Source organism: Balaenoptera acutorostrata, chromosome 7 (genome assembly GCF_949987535.1).
Source record: "Balaenoptera acutorostrata chromosome 7, mBalAcu1.1, whole genome shotgun sequence".
Taxonomy (NCBI): Eukaryota; Metazoa; Chordata; class Mammalia; order Artiodactyla; family Balaenopteridae; genus Balaenoptera; species Balaenoptera acutorostrata.
Genome location: NC_080070.1, coordinates 3,374,250 through 3,396,302, shown reverse-complemented (window position 1 = coordinate 3,396,302; position 22,053 = coordinate 3,374,250). Strand labels below are relative to the sequence as shown.

Genomic DNA, 22,053 nt, shown 5'->3' with positions numbered 1-22,053 from the left:
AATTATTACTGCTTTCTATATTCTCTTTGGAAAACAAAAGCATCTATCTTGACCTTTGTCTTCCCCATCAGATACAGCCATACAGAACTCAAGACCATCTGTTCATGCATGTATTCCTTTCCTTGGTAGACATCTACTGAGCACTGGCCGTGCTGTGGGTGGTGTGTGAGATGCTGGATATTGACTAGTGAACTAGTAGACAGTCTCTGCCCCCAGGAAGAGAAAACAAGCCCTGTCCGTCCCAGCTTCCACTGGCACATGCTCCAACTGAGGAGATGAGATTTCCGTTAGCTGAGTGTGAAATGAGGGCTGCCGATACGAACTGCTTGCTTTAGAGGCGGCAGAAAGCAGTGTAGGTTGGTATGATTCCAAAGGGCTTCACCTAACAAACTTGAAACTGAGTCTTGGCAAAGAGGAGAATTTCTCCAACCCCAAAATTTAGATGGGAAGGCAGTTCAGGTGAGGAGAAGGAAATGAATAACAACTCTGAGGTGATCATATGCCTGGTGTTATGTGTGGTGCAGAGAAAGGATGGCCTCGCGGAGGAGGACGTGGGGAGGGGACTGAAAGGCAAACCTCCTCCCACGTGGAGCTGACAGGGAGCAGGGTTCTCTGCCTCCTTAATCAACAGAAACTGACCAGAGGCCAGACAGGAAATTCAGGCACGGCTTTATGGGGGCCCCTGCTGCAGCAGGGGGAGCGAGAACCAACAGCCGGTGCCCCAGCTTGCCGCTCCCTGAGGGGGGGCGAGCTCGTTCCTTATACAGGGTGAGGGTAGGGGTGTGTCTGGGGGTCGGGCCAGAGGGTTGGCTTAGGTGTTTTGCCCACCCCTCTGGTGGCGCGTTAAGTGCAGGGGGCATGCACAGTACCCTGCTTTTGCTATGAGCTCTTCAGAAGTGGCAGTTGGGTTTTTTGGTCTCTTTGTATCTTTTGTCCAGAATTTGCCCCAACTGTGCATGCATGCATGTACTTTTAGTGCCTTATAGTTTCTTTGCATTTTGTTGCTCGGGGAGAGGTGTATCCAGGTGCAAGCATTGCAGCATCGCAGCACAGGGTTCCAGATCCCAGCCTGTCTCAGAGGTACCAACTTCTGACAATGAGTTTGTCATTTCCTGCAGCAAACGTCTCCTATTTAACTGAAAATCTCTTCTTTGAGTTCTGCAATGGCATATTGCTTCTATAGGCAACATTTGATCTTTGATATTAAGATCTTGCATTAGCGTTACATCAAGTTTTATGTTGAAACCCAAGTAATCTGTTCCAATTTCTATTTTTTTATGTCATTTGCACATGTGTGATGTTGTGTGGTGTGTGTGCTTCCATTTGCCATTCTCTGGAAATTTTTTCCTAGAGTTCACTCTTGTTCACCATCTGACATGACCTTTCTTAGTTTAAATCCCAGCAGCTTATAGGGCATTGAGCTTTTTCTCATTGGATTGTAGTTTCCAACTCCTAACCTCTCACCTTTGTAAGAAAATGATGCCTAATCATCTTTTCTTCAGTTCTTTCAAACTCTGAATCTTCATAGTATTTTAAACCCAAGCTGGCTGCCAGTTAACTCATACATGGTGCTGCAGCCTGTTTGGTCCCTTGCCCGAGATGAATTTGTATTTGTTATTACATTATAGATGGTTTCAGGCAGTCAGCTGTGCAGAGGGCTAATGATAGCTGTGGGGGCCAAAACTATCTGTTACTTCCTGACTTCTGACTCATACGTCCTGTAAGTGTTGTTACGATGAGTGGTTCTACCTGCACCGTGGTTAGGTAAGTAGAATCTTCTTAATAGAAGACATGTTAGCTCAGTTGAATGATGTTGCTTTTCACACACACCCACATCACATCTCTTCTCTTACGAGCTTGGGAGCTGGATATGGGCAGAAGGATTGCAGTTGTAAACTTTATTTGACAGACGAAGCCGGTGGCTCTCATGATCAGATGCTTATTTAAGGTCACAGGGCTAACCATGGTGAAACTGGCTAGAACACTATATTCCTGACTCACTGCTTTATGTTATTCCTATCAAATTAAGCTTCTAATTGATCATAAAAACCTGTCATTCCTAAAATTGTGAATACTGAGCAGCCCCTCCCCCAAACTTTCTACCTTAATTTAGACTGTCAGACGCAGGCTGAGGCTGCAGGATGTCCATTAGCAGAGGGAAAGGAGCAAGGGGCCAGTCACACCCGAATCCAAGTCCCAGGTACAGTGGACTTGGCGGGAAACCATTTCTGTTCTTTTCACATTCTTCTTTCTGATGTAAACTCTTCCAAGCCACTCTCCAGCTGCAGACACCCTCTCTGCCTACCTCTCAATCCCACCCCGCCCATCCCCCACTTCTCCATCCCACCCTGCCCATCCCCCACTCTGCATCCACCCACCCATCCCCCTCTCTCCATCCCACCCACCCACCCCCCACTCTGCATCCTACCCGCCCGTCCCCCACTTCTCCATCCCACCCCGCCCATCCCCCACTTCTCCATCCCACCCTGCCCATCCCCCACTCTGCATCCACCCACCCATCCCCCTCTCTCCATCCCACCCACCCACCCCCCACTCTGCATCCTACCCGCCCGTCCCCCACTTCTCCATCCCACCCCGCCCATCCCCCACTTCCCCACCCCACCCTGCCTGTCCCTCACTCTGCATCCTCACTGCTCTCCTCCTCTTCTCTTTTTTCTCTCTTCCTACCATCTCTCCTGTCTGCTGGTCTCCCTTCCTGATCCAGTGCATCCATGTGGACTCTTGGTCTTCGCTCTCTTCACTCATTCTTCTCCCTTCTTTCCTCAAATAAGCAGAATGACATAGGGTTGGCTTGTGCCATTCAGCTTCTTTAACTGGTTTTCTTCTGTTTGTTTATGATGGTTGTGTTTTTTGAGTGGTTTAATTATGGGAAGAGTTGGAGTCTAAGTCTTAACCAACTAATAACGGTATCAGCCTGTGATGTTTGAAGGGAAAGGGGAAGAAGGTGGTATGGAGTCTGTGTGCACTTTCTCCTCCATCCAGCGTTGATGGGGCTTTTTTCCAGGCAGAACTCAGGTGGGAGTGAAACACACTTGCACTCCAGACAGATTACTGTGCCTTGTTTTGAATGTTTTATTGGGTTTTATAGCTCTGTTTTCTTTTCTCTGGCAAAGTTGTCCTACCTTCCCTTGAAAAACATGTTATTCTGAACTATTTGGGGGTCCCTTTATTGTGTGTACTTAAGTTAATGTCAGCAGCAAAGCAATCAGTAGAAACTTCCAGTTAAATTCTCCTGGGAGCGAACATAAAATGTTAATGTTTCATTTAATTGAAGCATCCTGAGGTATCAGTATTAACTGTCTCGAGCACTTTTATTAGCTAACAAAGCAGAGGGAACACGGAGGGAGAGGGCCTTATGGACTGTAAGTCATTTCTGTGAGACGTTTATTGGGGACTTGCCCTTGACCAGAAATCGCAGAATGGGTGAAGGGTGTCCAATGCTGTTGTCTCCCAGTCCCCATCTCCGTGTGCAAACTTTTGCAAGTCAAACGCCTTGGGACCCAGGCTTCTCATCTGTATCGTGAAGGTAATAATTCACTCCCTTGTGGGCTGTTGTGAGGTCACCTGGGCAAACACCGGTAGTGCCCGAGGGTGCAGGGTTCATGCAGTAGGGCCTGTCTCGAGTGCTGCCATCAGCTGGAGGCCCCACGCGGACAGGAGATCGCTGAGCAGAGTTTAATGTGGGTTTTTTTTGTTTTTTTTTAAATTTATTTATTTATTTTTGGCTGCGTTGGGTCTTCGTTGCTGCGCATGGGCTTTCTCTAGTTGCAGCTAGCGGGGGCTACTCTTCATTGCGGTGCGTGGGCTTCTCATTGCGGTGGCTTCTCTTGTTGCAGAGCACAGGCTCTAGGCGCGTGGGCTTCAGTAGTTGTGGCTCACAGGCTCTAGAGCGCAGGCTCGGTAGTTGTGGCGCACGGGCTTAGTTGCTCCGCAGCATGTGGGATCTTCCCAGACCAGGGATCAAACCCATGTCCCCTGCATTGGCAGGCGGATTCTTAACCACTGCGCCACCAGGAAAGTCCCCGCTGGGCAGAGTTTAAAGTATGCATTTCCTCGGGGCCTTTTGGTTTCCAATACAGGAGAGTTTTCAGTGGGGCACAGTAGCTAGACATCAGGAGGACTAGTTGCTCACCCATTAGTAGATTTCTGGAACCAGAGACTAGAGCCAAATAGCTTCCTCACCTGTAAAATGAGAAAAGTGGGCAAGATAAAAAAAACAAAATAAAACAAAACAAAAAAACTTCAGAGCCCACCAAATCATACCTCATTTAACTACTCCTGCAAGTAATAAAATCCCTTTTTTGATTTATGATTTATCAAGGATTGTATTCATATTTCTCTCTAAAATGACTATTATTGATTACACAGTGATTTTAAAATATTATAATCCATTTTCTCTACAGTTTTTTGTCATTGTGGTAAGCATATATAACATAATATTTATCATTTTAACCATTCATATGTGTACAATTCAGCGGCATTAAGCACACTCACATTGTTGTGTACCCATCACCACTACCTTTCCCATTAAATAATAACTCCCCACTCCCCCTCCTCCAGAGCCTGGTAACTTCTGTTCTGCTTTCAGTCTCCATGAACCTGCCTATTCTAACTACCTCATATAAAGGAATCATATACTGTCTGTCCTCCTGTGTCTGGCTTATTCACTTAAGCATAGTGTTTCCCCTCCAGTTCTAAGAGAATCTTCTTCCCAAGGAGATTTTTAAGGAGAGAAGTAGGCTGCCAGCTTCCTGGGATGCTTTAGGTACAGCCCCACCCAGAGGCCCTGGATTTGGCTTTCTCGGGCCCAGTCACCCCAGTGGCAAGCCCACTGGTCCCTGAGCTCTGGGGAGCCTCGCACATTTCCCGGGTCGACCAGCTGTCCCATCACCAGGAGTAGCTGTCTGGAGGCCTCAGGTTTTTACCAAGACTTTCTGAACAAACCTTCCAGATACTCAGCTGGACTTGGTCTCCCATCAACCTGTGGCTCTAAATGTTTATGAGCATCAAAAGCTTCCCAGGTTGTTAGTGAAGAAGCTGATCCTCAGCTCCACCCCGTAGAGATTCTCAGTGGGCCGGTCTAGGGTGAGACTTAGGAATCTGTCTTCCTAACAAGTGGCTCTAATGCTCTGAGTGCCTTTACAAAATTGAATATTGTCTGCTATAAACAGCTCACAACTGTCTGAAATTGTGAGCTTAGGAAAGTCCCAAAGTCTCCCTTTATTTTTGAATTGAAAGAGGATGGGGTCCAACATCTTTAGAAGGAGTCTGAAAATGCCAACACACAGGGTTGAGGGTTTGGGAGGGAAGGAGACAGCATGATGGGGATGGAGAATATCTGCTTGTTTGTGACCTTGGGCGTGAGTGATTCTCAAGGAGGGCACCAGAGCCACTCCCTCCAAACATAAGACCAGTTCTTTGATCTAGAACTCGGTTCAACTAAGTAAACAGAGTAAATTCAAACAGGAGGAGAAAATAAGCTCAAATAGATAAAAGTCAATCTCCACCTACCTGAGGAGCAGTAGTTGTTCACCTTGAGGTAACCATAGCAACAGAAAACACTCTGGAATGGACACTAGATTAAAGATCCCATCTCGTTAGAAGGAAGCAAACACATAAGTTCCCTAATCTTATCTTCTGAAGAGTATTATTTCATCAAGTTAAAAATGTATAACTTTTAGCCAAGAAGAAAACCCAGCTGCAAGTTGGAGGTCATAGAATGGTCTTCAGAAGTGTCTCCGAGTATCTGCTGATGTCACAGCATCACTGCCCAACAGCACATACACGTTATGTGTCCACTGCATGTTGATGTTTGGTCTGGTCTTGAAGGAGACTCACTGACTTAGCCCATGAAGCGAAGTGCCCACTGACCCCGCCTGGGGATTTGTAGGAGGACCCAGCACTTTGTATTTGGAGCAGAGAACAAACCCAGCTGTGAGGATAGAGGGGTGGGAGGCAAGGTCTTTATTCCCACATGGACCTCACTCCACCCCACGCGGGAAACAGGCATTTTCTTGGGGATACACACAATGTATTGTTCGTAGTTATTGCCTGTGTGGCCAAGGACACTGGAATTGTGGGGTCTGGTATTCCCATCCTACTACCATCTCCATCCGATAAACAGCAAGGAGCCTTCAGGCTCATACGATCTGACTGTGGAGCTGTGTTGTATCAGGTGGTCAGTAAGGATGGGTCCTCTGAGGTAAAACCTGCTGACCGACACTGAAACCAGGCTTCGGGCTCTATTTTATCCCCGACCGTCTGTGCGGGTAGCAGCGGCCTTCACCACCCCACACCTCCTGCCAGTGTTATCCGCAGAGAAGTGAAGGAATAAACATGAAGGGTTTTGGCTTCTGGAGTATTTACTAGTGTATAAAAAAGGGAAGCCTCACCCCACAGGCTTGCTCTCAGGAAGTAGTGAGTCGTCCTTGGTCAGGAGGCTGAAGACGAGCCCTGGAGTCCAGGCTAGTGGAAGACAGTTTGGGGAAAGAGAGAAAGTTTAGGTGCGTGAAAAGGAGGAGGACAAAGGCTCTTCAGGTAATCGGCACAGGTCATGCTTTTTTTTTTCCGTGAGAAAGAAAACTTGGCCCCAGGTGGCTTAAGTCAGGAAGGGGAGGGAAGGACACACTGACCAGGGGAAAGGCGGCCATGGGAGCTGCAGACCCAGGACTCAGGTGAAGTGAGCAGAACTCGGCTTCTCCCTTTTTGTTTCTGGGCTTGGTGCTGGCTGCACTCTCCGCTCTTTCCCCCATGTGGCTGTAGGAAAGCCGCTAGAAGTTTCCAGGCTGGATCGTTCTGGAACTATATCCCGTGGGAAATAGCACAGTCACTTTTTTTGCAGATCAAAGGCCAGCACTGTTCATTTGGCCCCAGTGGGCTTTCGCAGGGTGGGGTGCCCTTTCCCCTCCCTGAGGGCACTCAGCAGAGATTCTTAGGGATGAGAAAAGGCTTCATTGAGGGGCTGAATGCAGATATTCGGACCGAGGTCTCTGGGAGACCAGCCTCCTTGCAGGAACCTGAATTCTCTGTCCTTCCTGTGGACTCATAGTGTTTCTTTCTCATGCACAGTTCTCCCCTTTATATTGTTACACCACTGATTCCTTTAGAAAATCGTAATACAGAAAGGAGCTTTATGGGCTTCCCTGGTGGCGCAGTGGTTGAGAATCTGCCTGCTAATGCAGGGGACACGGGTTCGAGCCCTGGTCTGGGAAGATCCCACATGCCACGGAGCAGCTGGGCCCGTGAGCCACAATTGCTGAGCCTGCGCGTCTGGAGCCTGTGCCCCGCGACGGGAGGGGCCGCGATAGAGAAAGGCCCGCGCACCGCGATGAAGAGCGGTCCCCGCACCGCGATGAAGAGTGGCCCCCGCTTGCCGCAACTGGAGAAAGCCCTCGCACGAACCGAAGACCCAACACAGCCAAAAATAAATAAATAAATAAATAAATAAATAAATAAGAAAATTCTTTAAAAAAAAAAAAAAAAGAAAGGAGCTTTAGCCATCAGGCTAGTCTGGTTCTCATAACATTTTTACAGAACCTCTACAGTTTGCCGACATGGAAACCAAAACCCAGAGTTTATGATGTGCTCAGAGCCATGCTGTCACTTAAAGGCAAGGCTGAAGCTTGGCCTCAGACTCCCCGATGGGGGCGATTTTCATGCTGACCTGGTGTCCTGAGAACCCAGCACAGCCCTGTCCCTAAAAATGCTTCAGATATACTATCTCGTTTTAACTTCAGTCACTTGATTAAGTATGGTTGTCATCCCCATTTCATAGATGAGGAAACCGAGGCTAGAGAATGTGTGTTTGCACAGCTATGAGTGACACAGCCGAGAGGCTGTCCCTGGTCAGTGCTGTCCATCATCGCCCCAGTGTTTCTCATTGCCTTGGCATTTGACTCCGTGTTCATGATCCAAAATATATCATCCACCACCTGTTTACTAGTACCTGCAGATCAGCCTCAGCCTAAGGCTGTCACCTGTCCCTGCTTTGCCCTACGCAATAATTTCAATGAAATCCAGGTTTGAGGTGCTACCTTTACCCTTTGATTATGTATGAAAGCGGAGACCTGGGGTGATGGAAAGAATGTTTGCTCAATACCTCACCTGCCACCAGTGATGTGTGAATACGCAAGTGGAAACCCTGAGCTACACTGGCTGAGAGGGAAGATTCGGATTTGAGGGTTGGTGAGGGGAGTCAGCAGTTTATAGCACTGCGGGCGGAGGAAACTCTTGAAAGAGCCCTGAGAACCTTCAGTGATGAACTTGACAGCAGGGAGCCCATGTGGACCAGGGCTCAGTCCTCTGTTGGTGTGTGTTTGGGTGTAGATGTGTGGATGTACAGTAACATCCAGAGGTGTACTTGGAGGAACGGGTCACGTGGACCTGCTTGCACATTAGAGTCACCTGACAGTAATGTAGTAAATCAGGTTCTCTGGTGCTGGGGTTGAGCATCAGTACTTTCTAAAAGGTCCCCAGTAACACTGCGTGGTGCCAGGTTTGCAAACCAGATGCCTCGGAGAGAGGTTCTCAAACGTGGGTGTCCTCGCCCGGGAACACCTGTTAATGTATTTGGATGGTTTTGTCAAAAGGCAGATTCAAAGCCCCAAAGACTCGGATGCAGCAAATATGGCGTGGAACCAGGAATCTGCATTTTTAGCAAGCACTCTAGATGATTCTGACAACAGTAAGTGGTCTGTGGACCACACTTGGAAAAGCTCTGCTACAGCCCTGAGCTCTGAGAACAGCCCTGAGTTGCCATCTGGCGAGTCCTGAGGAGCCCTGCAAGCTGGTTAGTGTCAGTATTTTTAGTTCAGGGAACAGCAGTGCAGAACTCAGCAACCCAGCCCAAATAGGGAAGGATTCTTCCTTAAATGCTCATTAGAGGACCTTGAGCATATGGCAAACGTATAGTCAGTATCGACTGATCACTTTTTGATGTCGGTCTCATCATAACCGTGCAGCATCTGAATGCCGTACATTAAAATGCCACCTCCTTTGCTTCTAACCCTGGTTTAAAACTCATATCAAAGGCAGAACATCCCATGATTCCTCAAATATCTTTGGAATTGTCAAACCAGAAGATATATTTAGAGCCCTCTTGTACAGAACACAAAATTTCACTACACACAGAATTGCCAATTAGGAGGGGATGTTCAGAACGATGGTAATGACGCAAGCAGGCTGCGGTTTTTCCCTCTGAATTACAAGGATGGTTTCAAGGATACGCTAACTCTGAATGAGTTTTTCTTCTTTTGATGCTGCCCACGGAATCTTCTCTCCAAGCAATTATTCTTGTCCCATCAGCGATCAGAGAGAACACCCTTCTGCATTTCTGTGTACTGAGCTCCCTGACCTCATGGCACAGTTTTGTCCTCACCTGCAGACAGTACTTTCCTGTACCATTTCAGTGGACCCCTCCCCGTCCACGATGACGGACAACTCACATTAAATCAACCAAATGCCATTTTAAGATCACCTATGGTTTTCTTTAGGATGCCCTACATTTTGAAATCTTTTAAGACTGAGATTTCTAGGGACATTCATAGATGAATGAAAATTGAAACACCACCCCAGCTACTCCCTTGTCCCCTGCCCCGCCCCCCATTTTCAAGAGTTCTTTTTGTCTCAAGGATAGTCAACTCTGGACCTGAATTTTTTTTTTTTTTAATTGATTCCATCTACTTTTCCTCCTAACCTGGGATGTTATATCCTAGTAACTATGGCATGATTTGGGAGACTGCTGAGAATGTGTCTATAATATGTGTCTATAATGTTCATAGTATGTATTAAGCCCCTCCGAGGTTGGTATAAGCCTACGTATGTATAACCAATTGATTACAGGGCTTTTTCTACATTTGTTTCAGTACGCGCTTTCTAAACCTTTAAGTTACCTCTTCTGACTTGAAGGAAGATGGTCCTTCCAGCCTCTTGTCCCCAGGTTTTCCCCTCCTGCCCTGTGTTCACTATTCAGCTACCAGCCACGACCCCTCTCAGCCCCAGTGCCCTCTCCACTCACCTCAAGCTGGGCACGTAACACCTGCCAGCAAACAGTGCCGTCCAACTCTGGCGTGGGACGTCTGCCTCGAGGCTGGGGAACGAGGCAGGTCCCGTGTGGCGTGAGGAGCTGACCTGGGCGGAGATGGTGCTTCGACAGCCTCGGGCTTTGTGAGTCCTCTTGGAGACGTGCTCAACACAGTACCCCACCCCCGTGCTTAGTTTGTCTGTTTTTAGACTCATTTACCAGGTCTTTGTTGAATTTCTTTCCACAAGTGCCTGCCCCTAGTTAAACTGAGAAAATAATTTCTTATTCTGGCTGTGGTAGGATCGCTCACATAGCAGCGATAACGAGGGAAACCATATATCTTGGTTTGTCTGGAACGGATGGTTCCAGACAAACAATTTGTGCCTGTTTTCCCAACAAAAGTATTGATCGCTCCACTTTCTCTGTGCCTGTTTGGGTGGCACATTATATAGTAACAGTGGCATTATATTTGGTAATTCCAGATCAAGAAGACATCGGAGAGGCTGGTTATGATGATAATCACAGATGCCAGATTTCACTATTCTGGAAACATAGGCAGGACCCTGGTGGTACCTGATTACCCCTCATTGTGCGTGCATGGTGTCCAGTCAAACCAGACCCACTGGAGCCTCTGAAATCGCTCCCAGGGCTGTGGTACAAGTCCCAGCCCTTTGCTCACCCGGGTTGATTCTTCCAGAAGGAGGCAGCCAAGGGGACAGAAAACAAGCTGGAATCAGAGCAGGAAAGCTAGCCTCTGCCAGAATTCCCTTCTCTTCCTACCATTAGTGTCCATGTCACCCAGGAGCTGCCTGTCTCAGGGGCGTTGAGGATCTCTTTTACTGCTGAAAAATGAAAGGAAAGGCCTCTGAGAATAAGCAAAGAAGAGCCTGAGAATGGGGGGTTCTCAAGAAACTCAAGAAAGGGAAACATGAGCTGTCTCAGAGGTGGAGGAGAAGGGGGGAAGCACAGACATGACCTCCCACAAAACCTAGTACGACGTGCATGGAAAACATAGTAACGTGGACGAGAACAAAACCTTCAAAAATGTTCATGGAAATGAGAGAGCGAGCTACAGGGAAGTCGTACTGCAGGGAGTATGAAGTGTTACACAAAGCGTGGCAGCGCAGACGGCGTGTCTGCTGGGGCAGCTGGGCGACAGGTCGCTCTCAGCGATTTCTACCCGTTGGATTCCAGAATCTTCTCAGTTCACTTGTATCCTAATTTATTGTCTATCGTACCCACGAAGGATTTGTTTTAAGGGACTCTGTGGATTAAGAACCATCAGCGTGTAGCTGAATCAGCCTTGGATGCAGAACGCTGGGTTTCTGATATGGAAGGGCAGCTGTCAGTTGTAGAAAACCCTCAGTCGGGCATGACTGGGAGAACACACTCCTGGGGACCCGTCGATTTGTCCCCTGCTGCTCCGTTCCAGGCGGCGCTAAGACCCTCTTCTGGACCACTGTGCCCTGGTCCTGTCTTCGAGGAGTTGTGGCTCTGTGGCCATTTGCAGAAAAGCCCCGCCCTTGCTTCTCATCTGGCACCAGCTGACTGACGCTAACGCCTGTGGGATGGGGGCAGGGGTCTCGCCAACACGCTGCCCAGGTCGCTTTGATGTCACATCAGAGAGTCTCCGAGAAGGGAGCTCGAGAGGGAGGCAGGGGTAACTTGCTGAAGTTCAAGTGAAGGTGAAGGAAGTGTTATATCAGGATACGTTGGGCAGATGGCAACATCTTAGAAAGTTCCTGAGAGACGGGGGCCTGTACCGGGTCCAGGGGGATCCGGAGGAAAGAAAATGAAAGAAAGGTACCCAAACGACCAGTCTGGTGAGAGGTCAGACCCGGGTCCAAACCCCACTCCTACGTGTGAGCACGGGAGGGTTCCTGCTGCACGTGAACGGGAAGTCAGGAGGCGGTGAGGGGAGAAAGTAGTCGCCTTAGACGTGGATAAACAGGGCAGAGTATCCACGTGGAGACAGTGAGCAGGTGATGAAAAACGGGGGACTGGGATTGTGATGTGAGCGTCGGTGGGGGGAGACTGACTTGCCAAAAATCAATCTACCTGCTACTCAGCATCCTATGATACACACACAAATACAGAGATGTAAAGAAAAAAAAAAGCAGAAGAGGGGGAAGGAGGGGGAGGGGGAGGAGGAGGAGGAACTGACTGGACTTCTCACCCTGGCCTTCGGTGGCGGCCGGTATAGACGCAGCCGGGGCCCTAGGAACACATAGGTATTTCCGGTGCACCTTCTTATCAAGAAGGGACCTTCCACTGTTGGTCTTTGTATTGTGCTAATTAAGTGCCAGTGGGTCCTCCCTCCATCAGCGCCCGTTTACCAGACGAGAGAACCAGGTGTTCACACACTGTCTTCCTTTTCTGTCCTTTGAAGTGAGTCCAGTGCACTTGGCCTTCAGCGCCGCCAGGGACAGGGGGTCAGGAGAGGCTCCAGAGAAGCCGGTGAGCTGCTGTGCAAGGGAGCTGGTGCCGCAGCCCAGCCCTGTGTAGCTGCAAGCGGGCGACTTTCCCCCGTGCCACCCCCTCCACGCCCTCCTTTCTCTCCGTGTCCCACTCTGGCCCCCGGGACCACTGGGATTCTGTGCCATTCCCCGAGGCCTTGACCTCCATCGGCTGGTAGCTGGTCTTGTGCAGTGGGGGAGCTGATTATGGCTCTGGCGTTAATCTTCTCACGGTTACTTTCTTCTTAATATTGTTCTCTTGAAAATGGGTCTGTCAGTAGCCTTTACGGCTGGTAAAGAGGAGGTGATTGAGGGTGGGAGAAGCTTTCTTGACAGGGTGTTATAGTGAGAACAAGGTCAAGCCACACGTGAAAAGACATTGACCTCCTGCGTCTGTTCCTGTGACAGTATGTGACCTTGGACCAATCAGTTTGCATCTCTGAGCCTCTGTTTCTTAATTTAAAAGAGAATCGAGGAGGAGCTATTGATACTCCAGCCACGGGACCAGGTGTTGTGAGGGTCAAGTCAAAGGATACAGAAAAAAGTGGTTTGTAAATTCTAAAGGTCTCTATGATGTAAGGAATTTTTATTTATTTTTACCTTGCCTCTCCACAAGGCTGATCCTACAGGCAGTATGTTCAGGTGAGAAGAGACAGAAAAGAGAGCAAGGAAAAAGAAAAGGTTGTGTTCTCAAGCAAAATCAGGAATGAGTCAGCAGAAAGGCCTGGCAAAACAATAGAACAGAGAGGGCAGCAAGGGAGGGAAGTTGGCCGCCAGGAAGAGTATGGAAATCGGGCATCGTTTCTTAGTGGCCGGCCACGCAGAGGACAGGGAGTGACAGAGCCCGGGAGGAAGTTGGGGCGCGCTGGTGTGTGTCCCTGAAAATCAGTTAGGAAGGAGAGCCTCATGGATCACTTCCTTTGAATTTCTTCCTAGCAACCCTATGACTGATTTCATTTGTCTCCAGAAGATGAGCTTAAGACACATGGACGTGCTCCTTGAATTGAAATGTCCAAGTGAAGACACAGGAAATGATTAAAAAGAAATTACTCAGCTATTTCTGGATGTCAGAGATGCTCTTGAAATGGATATTTGGAAACATGATCCGAATCACAGCTGAAAGTTTTACTGTTCATCTCTGAAATTTAAGATATTTATTTAGATGCATCCTCATTTTTAACCATGTTGTTTTTATCCTCAGATGTTCTCATAGTGATTTCTGGAGAGCATTATGTGTGAAGGACACAGAGGATGAAAGAAACATTCTCTACTAAGAAGTTAGATGAATAGGGATTGGTCGCAAAAGAATGAATTAGGGCGTATTGGGGTGGGTGTGGTACGCAGAGCAGAACTAGACATTTGAAGAGACTGCAGGTTCAAGAGGAAACCACCATCTCTGCTCTCTTAAATTTAGAAAGTTTGGTGGAAGACCAGTGCTTCCAGGAGGAGAGGAGTTGAGATACAAATACTGAATCCTAAGGGCTTTTAATTACTTTTGTAGTTTGAAACTGGCAACCCTATGTCTGCTCTGTTTTACACCTGCTAGATTTTTACACTGAACTGTGAGTTCCAGATCATGAGGAGGGAACGGCATATGCAACCAAGGGGAAAACAAAGGACATTTTGTTTATATGGAGTCATTTCCTAACATTTATGTTACATCATAGGAGCTAAACATCTTTTTTTTTTCTTTTACTAAATGTTTCAATTTGTTTCTAGTTATTTGAGGCCCTCTAGAGAAATTTTCTTTTAAAATTATTACAGCAAGAACTTTGACTTCACGAAATGATATCAAAAAAGTTGGCAAAGGGTGAGGAAATATGTACCAAATGCAGTCATTTGTTCCCATTTCCTTGAGGCTAGTTCTCGGAACTGTGGCAGCTTATGTCATGGCTACATCTGGTCATCATGTAGTTAACTTCTCCCACCTGGTGGGTTTCAGTATCTGTAAGACAGCTCACAGGACAGGGCTCGGAATGTTACCTGTAGCCCTTGAGGAGGAACTAAAGGTCCTGGACTTTGCTTACTGACTATTCTGATTTGATCTCTTTTGACTTTTTTCTGTTGTTTCTGCATTTTCTCATTTCTCTGATTAAACTTATTCTTTGGCTAAAGTTTTTCCACAGACGAAAGGCAGGCGGTGGACATGGGGGGGCAAGGACCATAGGGTCCTGCTCCGTTTCACACCCATTCTAGAGCACTCCTCACAACGCCTGTCCAGTCTCTGCTTGAATTCTATCAGCGCTGGGGGGCTTACCACCTCAGGGGACCATCCATCTCGTTATTGGAACACTAAAGAATAGAGAGATTGTGCTGACCCGGCACCCAGGGCAAAATCTCAGTTGTTTTCCTACCTCTCCCAGCCCTTGAAATAAGTTAGCTCCAACTCTGCATTCTCAGTGGAATTCCTGTTTTCTTAAGAGCTCAAAAGAGTAGAGAAAAAAAGAGTTTCATGGATTCTGCATAATGCTAGTCACTAGATCGTATAATTCTCCTTAAAATTTAAACAAGAGCATTCTTGATTCCTTTCTCGTGGTTTAAATTTCCTGAGCAAATACTCACAGCTCTAACACTCAGGCTCAGAGGTTAAGTAATTTTCCTGAGTCCACCCCTCGGGTGATAAGCAGGCTGAGAACTGATCCTGCGTCTTCCTCTAAACCTGTGTAATAATAGTAGTGGCTCCACAGGAGTAGGTGTGTCCTACTCCCCCCTCCGGGAGGAGCACTGCCGGGAGGCTGGCAGGTCAACTGGAAGGTCACTGGGGCCACTCAGGCATCCCAAGCTAGGGCAGTGTTACTGAGGGTGGAACACGTGCTATGAATTTAAGGTTCATTCCAAAGGTACAAGTCCAGTGAAATTCAGAAACCAATTGTACATGGACAGTAAGGAAAGGAAGGAAAGGAGGGAATAGAAATGGTTGGAGCTAATTCCAGTGTGTTTCTACTGAGAGACCAGGTAAGTGGAAGCACATCAAAGAGAATTCTCTAGCAGGAAAAGAGTTTATTTGGTTTTCAAAATATTGAATGTGGTGTAAAAGTTTTGGGTTAAAAGCATCTATGCTGAAAGGCCCAACACAAGCTGAAAATATGAGTCTAGAACTCAGAAGATGGATCAAGCATAAAAATATGAATTCAGTAAGAAGCCTCACAAGAAAGCAGAAATGAATGTGCTCTTCCAGACCAAGGGTATAGACCAACAAGGGAAACCTCCAAGAGTGGCAGGTTGGTGCCTGCATCCATTCAAGGGGTCTGTACAGCAGGAAGGAAAGGCAAAGAGGCTGGAGGGAGGAAGGCAGGAGGAGATTGAAAGCAGTGACCTGCCATGGAATGAAGAAGGGAGAAGGATTCCTATCACCTTTATCACGTACTGCAGAGAGAGCAAGCAGGCTGGAAATTAGGAAGATATCATTATGTTCGGCAGCGGGACATCCGCTTGGAGGTGGCACTTTGAGGACGTCGGGAGGATAATGCAGTGGGTTCACAGTGATAGTAAGTGAAGCAGCGTAGACTTTCCTTATGAAGTGCCATGACAGTTAAAAAGAAGAACGAGTCGGAGGGGTGGCGGGGGGAACGACCACGGACTTTTTAATGTGGGAGATTTGAATTCTGCAGATTCGGGAGAAGGAACAAGGAGAGGGAGTGATGAAAAATATAAGGCACGTAATTCGTGGTAGAGGAGTTGATAAAGTTCAACAGGTATCAGGAGGTAATGGGGTCAAGATCACAGAGGTTAGTCCTGGAGAGGAAGGATGGGGGGAGGTCTGAAGGAAGGTGCTTGCCATAGGGATGAGGAGTGGGTGATGGATTTGAGAAGGACTTAAGAAGTTAATTTGGCACAATTTGGAGATAGATTGAATTGAGCCAGAGGAGGAAGGAGGCAAAGAATGGAGTCAGGAGAAACTAGGTTTTCAGCTCAGATCACTGAGGGGGTGCGGGAGCCACCGACTGGGACAGGAAGTATCAAAGGAGAACTAGGTTTTGAGGGTAGATAAGAGATAACTTGGAGAATAGTGAGTTTGGGGTGCCTGTGACACACAAGATGGAGATGTCGAGGGGGAATCTGGTACACTGGTCTACAGTTGAGGAGATAGATCTGTGAAATTACCAATATTCAGATAATCATAGTTTAAAACTACAAGAGTGGAAGGTTTCCTAGAGGAAGAAGATGTAAAGTGAGTCTGGGTTAGTGTGCGTGATGAGGCTGAGGTAGGAAAGACCGGAGAGAAATCAAAAGTGTGGCTCAGGGTGCGATGAGGGGAGAGGATCAGAAAGAAAGCTGTTGGCAGAGTGATGTTTCAGAAACATTAGAAGCAGACCAAATATGACCTTAGCCCAAGACAAACCCTTCACTGGTTATTTTTTCCCAGTTATTGAATGCCAGTATCAACTATGTTGCATGATATATTTTAAAAAATAATATGCTGAAATTGTCTTCCCATGTTGTGAATGGTGTTTTGGGTAACAGGTTTTCATGCATTCATTTTCAAAGAGCAATTTGTTGCTGTGGGAAGAAACCAAAGTAACTTATATTCATGAACTTCTAAAAGTCTACTCACAGAAAAATAACAATGCAGTCTTATCAGCTTCCAACTCTTTGTACTTTTTTCCATGATCAGAAGTATTTAGAGTCTGTTTTAAAGAAAGAAGCATAAATAAAAGAGAAAGAGACCACAAAAAAAAAAGACTTTTATCTCTCCAAGGAACAAATTCTTTCAGTGAGATATAGCTTATCGTTAATGCGTTTTGAGGTAAGGCATCCATCGTGCAAATGAAACTCTTGAAATTTGTCCTCTTTCAAAGTTGTTTTCTTTGTGCCTGGGGTTCTTTTGGCTCCAGGTCACGGGAATATCTTGTGGAAGAGAATGGTACTTGATTGTTTCCTCTTGGAGCAATGAGAGAATCCTCTCATCTTCCTCCCACTTCCCCGTTTTTTTGAGTAGCACTTGAGTCATAATTGCACTTTCATGTTAAAGGCTTTCCATTTGCATTAACAGTTTACTCTGGAAGGCTTCTGTCCCATACATAGTTGGCAGATCCAGTCGCTACGTCTTGACTCTCTTTCATTTCATTTGAATTTTTCTAATTAGTGATTTAGTTTTCCAGATATTCTATTACATTTCCCATCCATATATGCTTTTTTTTTCTTTTTGCCTGACAGTACAGACATAGAATTGTAAAGGGATAGTTCTCTCTCATCTTCTTCTTACCATTGCCCTTATAAGGTTATTTTAATTCTGTCTTCCTTTTTCTCATCGGTTCCACTCAGAAGATAGTCACAAAGCTGAATTTCAGGGTCATTTGCAGGTATATTTAAAGAGGTATGCAAAGATGTAAGTCTAGGGGTTTGGGAATGTCATAACCAGAGAATGAATTGAAATCACTGTTTCCAGATGGATGAAATAAGACCAAGAAAGACAGCACATGTCCTTACTTTGCATGTTTATTATGTCTGTTGGTATTCTGGATTTTTCAGTTGACAACAATCAACTTGGATTTGTAACTTGAGAGTTAAGAGCTGTACCCTTTGTTCAGGCAATTTCCAATATGCGCTTAGAGAGAAACAGACCTCAGGCCAAATCTTGCTTGCGTTTGACTCAGTTTTCCTATCCTAAAAATGGAATACTGATACCTTCCTCATGCAGATTGAGTGCATCCATGTATGCTAAGGAGCTGGCACGCTACCTAGTGCATAGTATGTGCTTCAAACTGCAGCCACTCTCGACGCCAGCATCACCGCCACCGTCTCCTTCAGTGCTTTGGACTGTTCTCTGCGGTCACTTCAAAGGCTTCCTCCAAGGGTTTTTGCCTATAATGCCCCCCCACCAGCCCCTCACTTCTTCTGTACTGACACTTTCGATAAGGAATTTGTCTATTTGTTTTAGAAGTTGCTGAAAGTTTTTAGGGAGGGAACCCAGTAACTCAGTGTACTCACATCTGATTTATTAGCTATCTTTTTTCTTTGGGTTTAAACTAGATATGTTATTTACCTATTGCTGTGTAAGAAACTATCCAAAACTTAGTGGCTCAAGATAACCAACATTTATTATCTCATGGTTACTGTGGGTCAGGAATTCAGGACCATCTTATCTGAGCATCTGTGGCTCACGTTCTCTCGTGAGGTTATCAGGCAGGGCTGCATCATCTGAAGCCTTGACTGCAGGTGAGGAATCCACTTCCAAGCTCCCTGAGTTCCTTGCTGGATGTTGGTGATCGAATGGGGAAGAACCTCGGCCCCCCACCACCCAGACCTCCCCACAGGGCTGCTCGAGTGTCCACACACCATGGTGGCCAGCCTCCCCCAGAGCAAGTGATCTGAAAGGGAGCTAGGAGGTGGCCACGATACCTTTTATAACCCGCTCTCAGAAGCCTGAGACCATCATTTCCGTCACATTCTGTTTGTTTGAGTCACGAAGTCCCCCAGCACTCAAGGGTGCGGAATCAGGGTCCACCCTCCCTGCTCTGCTCCTCTCCCTTGTGCCCCCACTCCTCCCCTCCCCTTTGCCTTTCCTCTGCCCTCCTCTACCCTTTCTGGACCTCACTTTCCTATCTCAACAAGCAGAGGTAATCTTTTGCCTTCCTGGGGTTACTGTGAAAATAAAGTGAGACACACAGTATGAAAAGACACATAGTTGGAAGGAGAGGTCGGAAACACTACACAGCACAGCACCCGACGCCATAACCGTGGAGAAGTGGGACGGATCCACCCAGCTTGTGCTCCGGCATCTGCTCACAGAGGCGACGTTGTGTCAAAGCTCAAGGACCTCTGAGGGGCTCTCTGAGCATCAGTCTGCTCAGGACACAGGGGCTGGTCCACAGGCCCTTCCTTCTTCTCATCGGGGGGCATCGCCGTGCAGCGCTTCAGAAACAGCAGTCAGGGTCCTCTGATCCTGCTCAGATCGCCATGGCAGCTCTGTGAAGTTCTTCTTCACGATCTTGTTCCTTAGAGGTTATTTCTTCATAATAACCAGTATTTAAGGTAATTCCCCAGTCAGATGCCCATTTCCTGCCATCCAGCAGGTCACCCCAGGCCCCAGGTGTCTGGTTCAGGAGTCTTGACATCACTGGAAGCAAAAGGTCATTGGGACTTAAGTGCTGTTGTTTATTTTTTATATCTGGGCCCTTTTTTTCCAAATAACTGATCCACTGTGATTTCCTAGAAATTAATCTGGGAGCCCAGACTAGATGGGGGGTCAGAGGTATTAGCAAATCCTACCCATTTTCCTTTTGAAGATTCACTTCCATCATCAGTTCCAAACGCATCCATATGACACGTGCTCTACAGTAGATCTGTCCTCCTCGGCTGCATGTCCCTCACCTGTCATCTGCAGAAAGCTGCTTGCAAAGTGCTAGTCCCTGAACATCTGCCCACACAGGGTGCCAGCTCTCCAAAGTTCCACAGGTAGCGGAAAGAAAGGGAAGTGTACGGTTCGCACTTCAACCCTGCGCGGTAACCCATCACATTCCACACCCTGGGGAGGGCCTCTGTCCAGAACGCTGGAGAGGATGGAGACCACGTTCTCCCTTCTTTGGGGGTATCCCTCGCATTGTAGTCACTGCATTTATGGGTTGGGGAGTATTCTCCTGGTTCAAGAGTTTAAGAGGGACATCTGAGATTTGGGAGTTACAGGAGTTTGGAAATGCTGTTTTGTTGTTGTTACCTTAGTTTTGAAAGCCATGCTCCCCTTGCAATGAGTTCTTAGTTTATTGACCACTCCGTGAAGCTAAAACCTGCACATCAAATTGTCCAAGGGGGCAGGAGTTTGCCCAGTTAAGCCTATCTTGGCTTCAGTACTCACCGAGGATACACAGTAGCATCGGCCGTGGTTTACAGCAGTGCGTGGGTCTTAACGGTTTCAGGGTCCAGCTGGCTGTCGGGCAGCCTCCAGTGAGCAGTGTCCTCCTTAGTTCTGTGCTACACTTAGTTGAGCTGGAAGTCTCTGCCCCTGATTTAATCACAAGCCAGGTAGTCATGGAGATGACATCTAGCCTCTGGCTGCCCGTAAACTACATGCAAATGGTGAAAATAAAACAAACAAGGTATGCAAATTAACTTCCTGAGTAAATAAAAGACTTTGCCGCCAGGTCTCCTGACTAACTACTTTTGGTCCAGGGATGTTTATTAGGATTCACAGTGATTTGAAAAATATCATAATCACAACCATTGTCTCAATGCTTGTTTTATTGTTTCTTGTTTTTTTTTTTTGTCTGTTTCAGATATATCAACACTCCTATACTGGATATTATGTCCTGAGCAAAATTCCTCATGGGTAAGATTGTTCTTTCATTTTCTTTTAACGTGAAATCTGCAAAACAAAGCACAAAGCAGAGCAGAGCGCTGACTAGTTGCTTAATTCTTAGGGCAGGAAATGAGGCACCTTATTTCTTGACAGCAAAGTGTCCCGATGCTGTGGGACCTCCGTGATGCCTCCAGGGCCGAGGGGGTCACTTGAGTCCAGTTTCTTGCCCATTTGTGAAGCCCCCCTTTCTAGAACAGCTCCACCACCTCCTGCTCTGGTTCCCAGGTTTGCAGAGAAAGATTCCCCCTTCCCCCGCCCCACTTTGTAATCAGCTGTGGCCCCTCTAGGGCATGGTGATTCGACCTAGGAATCCCAGGAGGGTTTCTGGTTTATATACATAATAGAGAAGGCAGCACCCCTAAGCTCATCTTGTTTCTCAAAAATGCAAGATTTGGGACCCAAAAGTGTGAGCGGGGAGGAAAGACATGAGTGCAAATGTGATTTTGCTGAGTTTTCAGTTCTGGGTAGACACAGCCACACACAACGTGGGGTGCGTTATCAGGAGCTCATCTTTGGAGTCCGGAGGTGTTAAGACATGGTTGAAGTTTGGTGAAGCCATTTGTTGCGTGGGCACAGGGAAAACCAGTTGCAGAGCAAGGAGAGTGTGGCAGGGATGGCTTTTGTTGCTTCCATTTTATTCTTTCTTTCTCTCCCCTCGTCTTCCTCCTTTCTCCTTCCTCCTCCCCTCCCCCACCCACCTACAACCCCTCTACCCTCACCCCTGCCTGTGTTCTTGTTCCCACCTTTTCCTTCTCTTTCATACTCTCCATGGTTTCTCTCACTTTTTTTTCGAAAAGGTGAAGTGCTCAGGAAATGTTCAAAGAAATTGGATTGTACTGCTGGCAGTGTTGTGTAAATTCCCATGACTATTTACGGGGAGGCATCCTAATTTTCCTAAGCAAATTTAAACAAACAGCAGGAGTTGCTAAAAAGTATTGTTCCATAGGAGAGCATTAATCACGGCATGGATGTTTCACAACTGCTGCTGTCTGTTTTCTACTAAGTTTAGGTAGAATATGAGCATATCCTTGGAAAACAAACATGGGGAAAATAATTTCATCTGATAAATAAAAGATACATGCAGACATGCGGCCAAATGTGATTAATCGTTTCTGTTAGACTATTAGAAAAATCAAGCCCCGAGAAACTGAAGATGACCCCCGTAGTGAAAATAAAGTATCCATAGGTGTTTTTTTTTTAAGCATAGTTCAAATAGAAACTCAAATGCTTTTCACTAACGAGGAATTATTCTATTATTT

General features: G+C 46.8%; 1 protein-coding gene across 4 annotated transcripts in view; it reads left to right on the top strand.

Moving 5' to 3' along the window:
• DPP6 (dipeptidyl peptidase like 6) overlaps window positions 1-22,053 on the top strand; it is a 977,175-nt gene that overhangs the window by 716,004 nt on the left and 239,118 nt on the right. For all 4 annotated transcript variants that reach the window (XM_007165456.2, XM_057550287.1, XM_007165455.3 and 1 more), the window contains exon 6: window positions 20,712-20,764. In XM_007165456.2, coding sequence (XP_007165518.1) covers window positions 20,712-20,764 — 53 coding nt within the window. The remainder of the gene's footprint in view (window positions 1-20,711; window positions 20,765-22,053) is intronic.